The sequence below is a fragment of the Hoplias malabaricus genome, chromosome 3 (genome assembly GCF_029633855.1).
Source record: "Hoplias malabaricus isolate fHopMal1 chromosome 3, fHopMal1.hap1, whole genome shotgun sequence".
Lineage (NCBI taxonomy): Eukaryota > Metazoa > Chordata > Actinopteri > Characiformes > Erythrinidae > Hoplias > Hoplias malabaricus.
In genome coordinates, this window is record NC_089802.1 from 3,550,473 (window position 1) to 3,560,649 (window position 10,177).

At 42.5% G+C, this 10,177-nt stretch overlaps 1 protein-coding gene across 1 annotated transcript in view; it reads left to right on the forward strand.

Annotated features, from left to right (window-relative positions):
* ryr2a (ryanodine receptor 2a (cardiac)) overlaps positions 1-5,857 on the forward strand; it is a 112,837-nt gene extending 106,980 nt beyond the window's left edge. Inside the window, exons 79-81 of the mRNA XM_066663301.1 lie at positions 771-871; positions 1,503-1,554; positions 2,967-5,857. Of these exons, the coding sequence (XP_066519398.1) occupies positions 771-871; positions 1,503-1,554; positions 2,967-3,062 (249 nt within the window). The 3' untranslated portion in view covers positions 3,063-5,857. The remainder of the gene's footprint in view (positions 1-770; positions 872-1,502; positions 1,555-2,966) is intronic.
* Positions 5,858-10,177: the final 4,320 nt, after the last annotated feature.

Consider the following 10,177-nt stretch of genomic DNA (forward strand, 5'->3'; position numbering starts at 1 on the left):
GGAGACATTTATTCCAAGGTTGGGCCTGAAATGAGAATGAGAGCATTTCCTTTCAGTCAAGTGCCTTTGTCGTGTAAAAACACACTTGCGTCTAACAGTGGAACACAGTCACAGAGTGAAAACCTCAACGCAGAGAGACGCCCAGAGTCTCTGCCACAGAGCAGCAGGGTGTCGGGGTCCACTCCAGATTCACCCTTTAAAATCAGTCGATTCAGCTTCTTAAAACTGCAGCCTTTTGTGGACATGAGCCTAAGGTCAAGCATGGGCTAGAGGGTTATAAACCTACCAACCCACACACTGTGAAACAAGACCCCAGTCAGTTTTCTGTGCGGTGCCTGAGTCAGAAACACGGGATAAAACGAGTTGTTCTGATCCTGCTCCACTTCTAACGTCAAGTACAGAGACTTTAAAATGGCCCCGCCCCCTCATCTGAGTCTGTCCAATCACAGCGCTGGACCCGTGTTTATGTGAGAGCGCAAAGACGAGGTTAAACTCCGCAAAACAGACACAACGAGCGCGGAGAAATAAGAGCACTGAGTAAAAAGAGAACAGAGTGAAAACGGCTAAAAACCAGAGCTTCTGCTCCTCGCTCCTCACTGCTGTGCGCTCGGGGTCGGGGTGAACAGCGAGCGGCTCATTATCATTTAAAGGAACAGGTGCTGAAAGCGGGCGTTCTGAACAGGGCTGTGTTTTTAAGACTGATGCAGATGCTGAAATGCTGAAGTTGTTTTAAAGTGGAGAATAACCCTGTTCTTCTGTTTCTCTTCCAGACCAAGTGTTTTATTTGTGGAATCGGAAATGACTATTTCGACACGGTTCCTCACGGCTTTGAGACGCACACGTTACAGGAGCACAACCTGGCCAACTATCTGTGAGTGTGTGTGTGTGTGTGTGTGAGAGAGAGAGAGAGAGAGACAGACTGTACCAGGAATATATCACATTGTGAGAATATTCCTTTTGGGGACCTTAAGGTTAGGGTTAAGCTAGTAGTAAATTTAAAGTAACACTATGTAATAATTTTATCTACAAATTACAACTTCAAAAGTAATTGTGATGCTCCACTGAGCTGTAACAGTGAGAATAGAGCCTCTGCCGCTGTTACTCCAGTCTCAGCACTGCAGAAACTGCACTATGTAACTTTTGAAGGAGGGTAGAAATCTACCACCCTTCCCGCTCCCTCCCTATATTTTAGTATAGTGCTTTAAAAATGGAGTCCACTAGGGGGAGCCGCAGTTGCCTAAAAATAAAAACAAAAATAAAAAATATTTTTCGAATGTTCCTTTTAAGTCTCCACAAAATTAATGGAAGTCTAAAGTCAAAGTGTGTGTGTAACAAATGGACAGGTGTTTGACCAGTGGACTGTTCTCAGTGCTGCAGTGACACTGAGGGGTTTAAAAACTCCAGCAGCACTGCTGTGTCTGATCCACTCTACACCAGCACAACACACACTAACACACCACCACCACGTCAGGCACTAACACCTTCCTTCTTCTGCTGTACAGATTTTTTGTGATGTACCTCATAAATAAGGATGAAACGGAGCACACAGGCCAGGTAATCCCTCTCTCCATCCGCTGTCAATCAAACTCCCTCCCTCTCTCTCTCTCTCTCTCTCCGTCTTTTTCTTAGAGTCTCACTTCCTTTTGCTCGGCTCTTGCCCTCTTAATCAAATTGAGTATCTCTTTTTTTGTTTCTCTTTGTATCTATTTCTCTCTCTCTCTCTCTCTTTCTCTCTCTCTCTCTTTCTTTCTCTCTCTCTCTCTTTCTCTTTCTCTCTTTCTCTCTCTTTCTCTTTCTCTCTCTCTCTCTGCCTTATAAAATTCAGTTTCTTCTGAAAACACAGTGAACGTGAAGTGGCCATCAATCATTCAGAGACAGCTCGTGTTTTTCTAGCTGTTGTCAAGAGCCATTATTTCTTATTTTAATAAAAAGAAAATTTTCTACAAAAGAGTCTTTTTCTAAATTAAAATAACAATAAAACTCCTGTGCGGTGAATTATAAGGACTTTTTGTTTCTAAAAGCACACTGCCGTTGTGTTTCACGTGATCTGCAGTGTTCAGAAACAAACGAAAACCACATTTTTGTCCCCAAAACTTCAGCTAATTTAAAATCGTTATGTGAAATATTTAATATCAATAATAAACCGCTGTTTTACCTTATAATCCATTTCCATTGTATTGTGTATTATCTGTGGGCGCCGGGGAGCCTCTATGGATATGTGGGAGACTCCTGAACCTCCTGGGGTCAGTGGGACATGCCCAGTTTTATAAAAAATATAGCCAAAGCTAAAATAAAATTCACCCACGTGGGTCAGAGATGAGCAATGGAGGCACAGTCTGAAATATTTCTAAAGACTCTCCAAACAGAATGTGCAGCATGATGATGTCGAACAATTGTCAAACAAGAGTCCAGTCAAGTCCATAGACAAGACGCCAAATGTTGAAACATAAATATAAATAGACAAGTGAATATTCAGATACAGCTCCAGGGTCCTGGAGGTTGTGGGTTCGAGTCCTGCTCCGGGTGACTGTCTGTGAGGAGTGTGGTGTGTTCTCCCTGTGTCTGCGTGGGTTTCCTCCGGGTGACTGTCTGTGAGGAGTGTGGTGTGTTCTCCCTGTGTCTGCGTGGGTTTCCTCCGGGTGACTGTCTGTGAGGAGTGTGGTGTGTTCTCTCTGTGTCTGCGTGGGTTTCCTCCGGGTGACTGTCTGTGAGGAGTGTGGTGTGTTCTCCCTGTGTCTGCGTGGGTTTCCTCCGGGTGACTGTCTGTGAGGAGTGTGGGCGTGTGTCGCCCTGTGAAGGACTGGCGCCCCCTCCAGGGTGTGTTCCTGCCTTGCGCCCAGTGATTCCGAGCAGGCTCCGGACCCACCGCTGCCCTGAACTGGATAAGTGTTACAGACAATGAATGAATGAGTGAATATTCAGATATCATCTACTAACCTAAACACACTCCATTCCGTTTGTTTCAGGAATCCTACGTTTGGAAAATGTACCAGGAGCGCTGCTGGGAATTCTTCCCGGCTGGAGACTGCTTCCGGAAACAATACGAGGACCAGCTCAACTAACATATACACACACACACACACACACACACACACAAAGACTCACGTCCCTTGGACTTTGTTCCTCTGTGACATTGTGGAGGAGGGACCAGGAATGCTTTTGAGATTCTGTACATACTGCTCCACTGTCTACCAGTACCCAGAATGCACTGGGGCAGACAGAGAGAGAGAGAGAGAGTGTGTGTGAGAGAGAAAGAGAAAGAGGTGTTTGAATCCTTAAAGGTTCTCCATTGTACATTTGCTTTATTAAACTCACCAAAACAAGCAAAAAAAAAAAGAGAGAGAAAGATGATGAGGGAAAGAGAGGGAGCATAAACGAGGGATGAGTGTTAAAAAGAGTAGGACGCATTCTAGAAGAGAGACAAATAGAAAGAAGGAGAGTGTAAGGGTTTTACAGATGAATCCTGTCATCGCACTCATCCTTGATCTCTTTTTGTTGTAAAGAGAGAGAAGTGGATGGATGAAGAGATGGATTGTACAAAAAAAACGGAAGGGAGGCACCCTGATATTGGCCCGGGGCAACAGAGGGGACACAGTGCCTTACCAAGCAAAGGGTGAGCTATGCAAGGTGGGATAAAGAGAGAGAGGGAGAGGGGGTGATGGGGTGAATAAATAGAAAGATGAGGGCTACACTGGGCACTGGGTAAAGGTCCAGTATCCTGCTGCTGAAGCAGGTTCATTTTGTTTTTGTCTGTATTTTAGAGAGAGAGAGAGAGAGAGAGAGAGAGTCTATGAAATGAAGGGCTGGTCCAGAGACTCTGAATACTCGAGTTATTCCTCGAATACTGCTCATATTTTACCATTTTTCCATGTGTTTCTCTCACAGAGCTATAATGGAGAAACAACAAAAAACTAACGGCTGAAATGTAGCTCTTGAATTTTCCTTTCCACCTTAAAGGGATGCAGCAGCCACATTCTGGTGCATTATTTAAGGTGGAACTACAAATTTAAATTGTGAATGACATTGATCTGACCTTTTCCTCCATGGCTCCATGTCCGTGAGTGTTGGGAAAGTGTGTTGCGAGTGTTGCGTGATTGTGACTTGCATGTGACGAAATGGGTTAGGCTTTACGCTGAGGACCGTGCTGCTGTGGGCAGGGGGCGCTCTTGGACTTGTTTTGTATTGTTTAAATGAAGCTTTAGTAAAGTCTGCCTCATTTAAACTTCATTTATATCTCACCTTCACATGCCAGTCCAGTTCTATACATGTTCTGGAGAACCAGAGAAACCATATTTATCTAGAACCGTGTTCTGTGCTCCATTATAAACACTGTAACCAAATGCTTGCCAATTTTCTTAAAAAGTAAACGTTCAGTGTGGGGCTGAAGTCGGTGTGAACAGATGCAGATGTGTGGGCACTTACAGCTTTGCCATAATTCCAACACCAGCCCCACCCACCCCAAGCCCCCAGCAATGGCCCTGCACTCACTGCTGCTTTTCATGTTAAAAGTAAGGCTCTAAAACAATCATCTGATCCTGTCTCATCATCAAAAACATGAGAGCTGTATTTGAACGAGAGAGCTACCATCACAGCTTTGCCACCACCTACTGGATAGGGTCTGAACTGCAGTGATGGACTGATTCGGTGAAAGTATTGGGAAATATTGAGTATTCAGTGCTTTTTAAAATGCTCTCCGGGCCAGCCCTGATAAATAAAGAGCTACAATATCAATATAAAGAGTTACAAAGACAGAAAGCCTGGGCGGGATGGAGGGGAATGGAGAGTGTGTTGGGTTTTCACAGCAGCACCTCACCCTGTCTTTGTTTGGTTTTTTTCTTTCTGTCTTTATTTCGGTAATGCATTTATGCAACAGCGGAGTTAACTGTTTATATCCGAGTTCTAGAAAACTATCTCTGGACAAAACTACAACAAGAAAAAAAGGGAAAAAAAAGACAAAAACAGTTTCATTTTTGCATGTTTATTATGCAAGTTTAAGAGAGAACGTTCGAAAACTTTAAAGACGCAAAGACGCGCTGCCCACGTCGCAGCTGAAGCAGGTTTTATAGGTTTAAGATTATTTAAGGTAACTTATGCTAATCCAAGTGTTGTGGGCTTTTCTTGTATATTACCAACCCCAGCTGTCATCAGCCAAGAACTTACATTGTGGTCCGGGAGCTGTTTCCTCCGTTCACAGTAGAAAACACGTAGAAATCTCCGTCTGAATGAAGTTCGACCCTCGCCGAAGCAATATTCATTCAGGGACAGCCTTCGGAGTCTGCAGTGTGAAACTTCCAGCTTTTTACATTTTTGTTTTCTTTTTGCCGCTTGCATATTTTGAATTTTCCCTGCGCTTGCTTCTAAACAGGAGGACCGTAAAGATCTTCTCCTCCACAGACCTTGACATTACACCAAGCCTGATACCACCACTACCTGAGCACCGGACACGTGCATCGTAAGCAAAGTATTACTGCATTGTGGTAGATTATTGCTAATTATTATCTCACCATGGCACTACTTTTCTTTTCCTGCCTGTTGGTTGGTTCCCAAATTCTCACGTACGACGAAATCAGCGCTTCTCATACTCGTCTCACACGGAAATAATGTGAAAACCATTGCAATAACGACGACTTCGGCTCCAGCTGACCTATAGGATATACGTGGAATTTTACTCATGTAAAGAATTTTGATAACAAAGATCATGGATATATATATAAAATAAAGAAAAACAAAAAACAAACCTCATAGGAAAAACAACTTGTCACAATTACATGTGCTGTTCAGAGTTGTGAATAAATACATAACTGTGTGTTAAACCTGTAAAGGAAAAACTCAGACAACGATGGACTTGCATGATTTTGAAAAATAAATGCTTATTTATTGAAGGTTGTGGAGGCCGGATGTTTTTGGAGTTCTCGTAATGCTTCATTTGTGATGTCATACGTTTGTTGAGATGTGCGGATACATAAAAGCAGGGACTCTATGACAGTTGTCTCTGAAACCCCACCCACCTGTTAGTATTTTTCTACATCACTTGAGCACAGCGGCTGTCCTTTACGCTGGTTGTTAGGTGTATAACCAGTAGGACGGCTACAAAAGTGCCGAAAATTATCCCTCCCTTCATTACACAGGTGCTATTCATAAAATTAGAATATCATGAAAAAGTTGATTTATTTCAGTAGTTTCATCCAAAAAGTGAAACGTGTATTTAATACTCATTCACTACACACAGACGGATGTATTTCAAGTGTTTATTTTTTTTAATTTGATGATTATATTATTATTTGATGACAACTAATGAAATCCCCAAATTCAGTATCTCAGAAAATTTGAATCTTGTGAAAAGGTTCAATATTGAAGACACCTGATGCCACACTCTAATCAGCTAATTAACCCAAAAACACATACAAAGGCCTTTAAATGGTCTCTCAGTCTAGTTCTGTAGGCTACACAATCATGGGGAAGAATGCTGACTTAACAGTTGTCCAAAAGTCGACCATTGACACCTTACACAAGCAGAGCAAGACACAAAAGGTCATTGCTAAAGAGGCCGGCTGTTCACAGAGCTCTGTGTCCAAGCTCATTAATAGAGAGGCGAAGGGAATGGAAAGATGTGGTAGAAGTGTAAAAGCAATAGGGATAACCACACCCTGGAGAGGACTGTGAAACAAAACCAATTCAAAGATGTGGGGGAGATCCACAAAGACTGGACTGTAGCTGGAGACAGTGCTTCAGGAACCACCACCACGTGGTGACGTAGGTAAGACATGGGTTTCAGCTGTCGTGTTCCTTGTGTGAAGCCGCTCTTGAACAACAGACAGTGTCAGAAGCATCTTGCCCCTGGGCTAAAGACTAAAAGGACTGGACGGCTGCTGAGTGGGCCACCGTTATGTTCTCTGATGAAAGTAAATTTTGCATTTCCTTTGGAAATCAAGGTCCCAGAGTCTGGAGGAAGAGAGGAAAGGCACAGAATCCACGTTGCTTGAGGTCCAGTGTAAAGTTTCCACACTCAGTGTTGGTTTGGGGTGCCATGTCATCTGCTGGTGTTGGTCCACTGTGTTTTCTGAGGTCCAAGGTCAACGCAGCCATCTACAAGGGAGTTTGAGAGCACTTCATGCTTCTTGATGCTGTCCAGCTTTATAGAGATGCAGATTTCAAATTTCAAAAGGACCAGTAAATCTACCAGTATCTGGTTTAAGGACCATGGTCTACCTGTTCTTAATTGGTCAGCAAACTCGCCTGACCTCAACCCCATAGAAAATGGGGTATTGTGAAGAGGAAGATGCAATACACCAGACCCAACAATGCAGAAGAGCTGAAGGCCACTATCAGAGCAACCTGGGCTTTCATAACACCTGAGCAGTGCCACAGACAGTTCGACTCCATGCCACACCGCATTGCTGCAGTAATTCAGGCAAAAGGAGCATGTTCATACTTTTCATGACGTTGGGCAGCGTTTCTAAAAATCCTTTTTTTGTACTGGTCTTAAGTAATATTCTAATTTTCTGAGATACTGAATTTAGGGTTTTCATTAGTTCTCAGTTATAATCATCAAATTAAAAGAAATAAACACTTGAAATATATCAGTCTGTGTGTAATGAATGAGTATAATATACAAGTTTCACCTTTTGAATGGAATTACTGAAATAAATCAACTTTTTCATGATATTCTAATTTTATGACCAGCTCCTGTGAATTAAAAACTTCTGATGTAGCTCCCCGGGGTCAACCTCAGATTAAATTCTCATGATGTTCTGAAGATCTCTGTGATAAAACAGTGCAGAAACTAGGTTTAAACACCTCCTGAATCTGCAGAGTCAGCCCCGTCCACTCGGTCTCATCACCAAATCCTTCTACACTCAAATCCAGAGCTATGAGACTATGAAGAGAGACTAAAAGACATGTATCTCTCACTGTGTGAGACCAGTGGAGCCATGTGTCCTTCTCAGTTCTGGGTGAAGCAGTGGACACTCAGGAGATCATCAAGAACTGACCCATCGCATCAGAAACCCTTTGTTCATCATTCATTCGGCATCTGCGGAGCGTGTGATGCTGAGAGTGCAGAGATTCCTGCTGCAGCGGGTGTGGAAAGTAGCAAGGAAGGAAGTATTCAGGGGTCCTATTCTATATTCTACATATAAGACCAATCTAAGACATACACAGTCATGGAGAACACGCCCTTAGACCCCAGAGGGTTAAGGCTACCATTTAAAAGAAGCGTGTAGTTTTGGGGCGGAGTAACGGTAATATAGTATACCGCAGTATTTAAAAATGTGGACGTGTCTCAAAATGAGGGCAGTATTTATGGTGTGTATGTGGTGTGTCCAATTTCTGTTCTGTATCTTTAAGTACAAAGCCAAAAAGTTCCTTAATTGCATTTAAGAGTTTGTGTTAAAAGAGAGAGGAATGAAGCTGAAAACAGAGAAAACTCTCAAAAGAGCCTTTAGTCGACTCTGTGCTCACAGCTATGAGGCTTTATCTCTAAATGATGTGTGATTTGAGCCTCAGTTTCACTGGAGAATCATCTGCTGTGGTGATGTGCTAAACCACAAGTGTAACCTTCTAAACAGAGTAGAACCATCTTATTTCGGTTATTTACAACTGTCCTGTTCCTCCAGCTCCAGGCGCTGGAATCTGCTGTCTTTCAGAAATGGGGTTTTATCATCAACACGTGTCGCTGTGCTGAGCCGAACTGCACAGTACCGAAAACCCACAGATATGAGGCTCAGCACAGTGTAGATATTGCCCATCCTTATGCGTGGGTTTCTTTTGGCTGTTTTTTTTTTTAGACCGGGACAATAGCAATGAACGGTTTTGGGGGAAAAAACAAAAATGTGTTTAATTTGGTGTCTCCAGTTTTGACAGATCATAGTTTTTACTTCAATACAAGCTTCTGTTTACACTGTGTAAATAATCTCTTAATGAATAGACCAGTTGAAATGCTTCAGAATACTGGGGGTGGGGTGTAATAATCCTCAGTCATTTACTCTTCCAGCCACAGAGGGGTGCACATGCTGGTGCGCTCACAGTGCCAGTCCCAAGCCTGGATATATGTGATGGCTGCATCAGGAAAACCTGTGCCAGGTATGTTCTGCGTGAGTAAGACTGATCCACAGTGACAACCCTTGTCAAGGGCAGCAGATAGATGAAGAAAAAGAAATGGAGACTATTTAACATCTCAAAGTTTGAGACCAATGTGGGACAATTTAGGGAGGCCGTTAGCATAACGCTAACTGTTTGTGCTTCTATTAGTTGGTATTAGCCTCATAGCTCCAGAGCAATTAGAAACAAACTTCACACACCAACCATACCTTGGCTGGTTGATATTTAGGGAAAGGAATGTAGGATTTAGGCTATATCTCAGATTTAGGCTAGCAACATTTAGGCTATATCTCTGATATAGATATATTGATATATCTGATATATTGGCACATGATGCTGTTAAACCAAATAAATGTAAGATAATGTGTTCTGATGTGTGTGCGTGCCAATGACAAAAAATAAAACCAATACAAAGTTTAGCTTGCTTCAAAAAGGAGGACGATTAAGCGTCGAGAACTGAAAATGTATCCTATCCGGCCTAAATCCTGACATCTGACCATCCTAAAACACACAGACACAAAGTGGTGGACAGTGTTAAGCTAACCTCACTGCCAGTTGTGTTTTGATTGGCTCTCTTCCTGCTTTTACACGTCATACCAAAATAGCAGGCGGTTTTAGGCAGTACCTAGGACACTTTATCGAAACTCTAAACACAGCAACACAACTGCATCACGCAAGTAAACAAACAGTTAATTTTCTGCTCAAAACCACATTTTGTTAATTAAATACCAACTCTACGTTTCAGAATGCAAACAATACTTTCTCTGCACACACTATCTCTATCCAAACACGGCAAACCCGCCTCAAAATCCAGTAGCTAGCGCGTGTTTTCAATCCAGAAGGAACATAGTCAAACACAGCACGACGACTGTCAAATACTCGCAGTTGATGGCATTACAGTAACAGCATTATTTCCATGTTTCAGTTCCACCAGCAAAATGACTGTAAACTGTAGTTTACAATTCAGTGTCTTTTATCTATACTTTCTTGTATTTAAGGTTTTGAACATTAGGTTTTTAATTCGCTGTGTGCAAGCATTTGTAAATGTGATAAGAAAGATCCCTAAATTTGGTTTTGG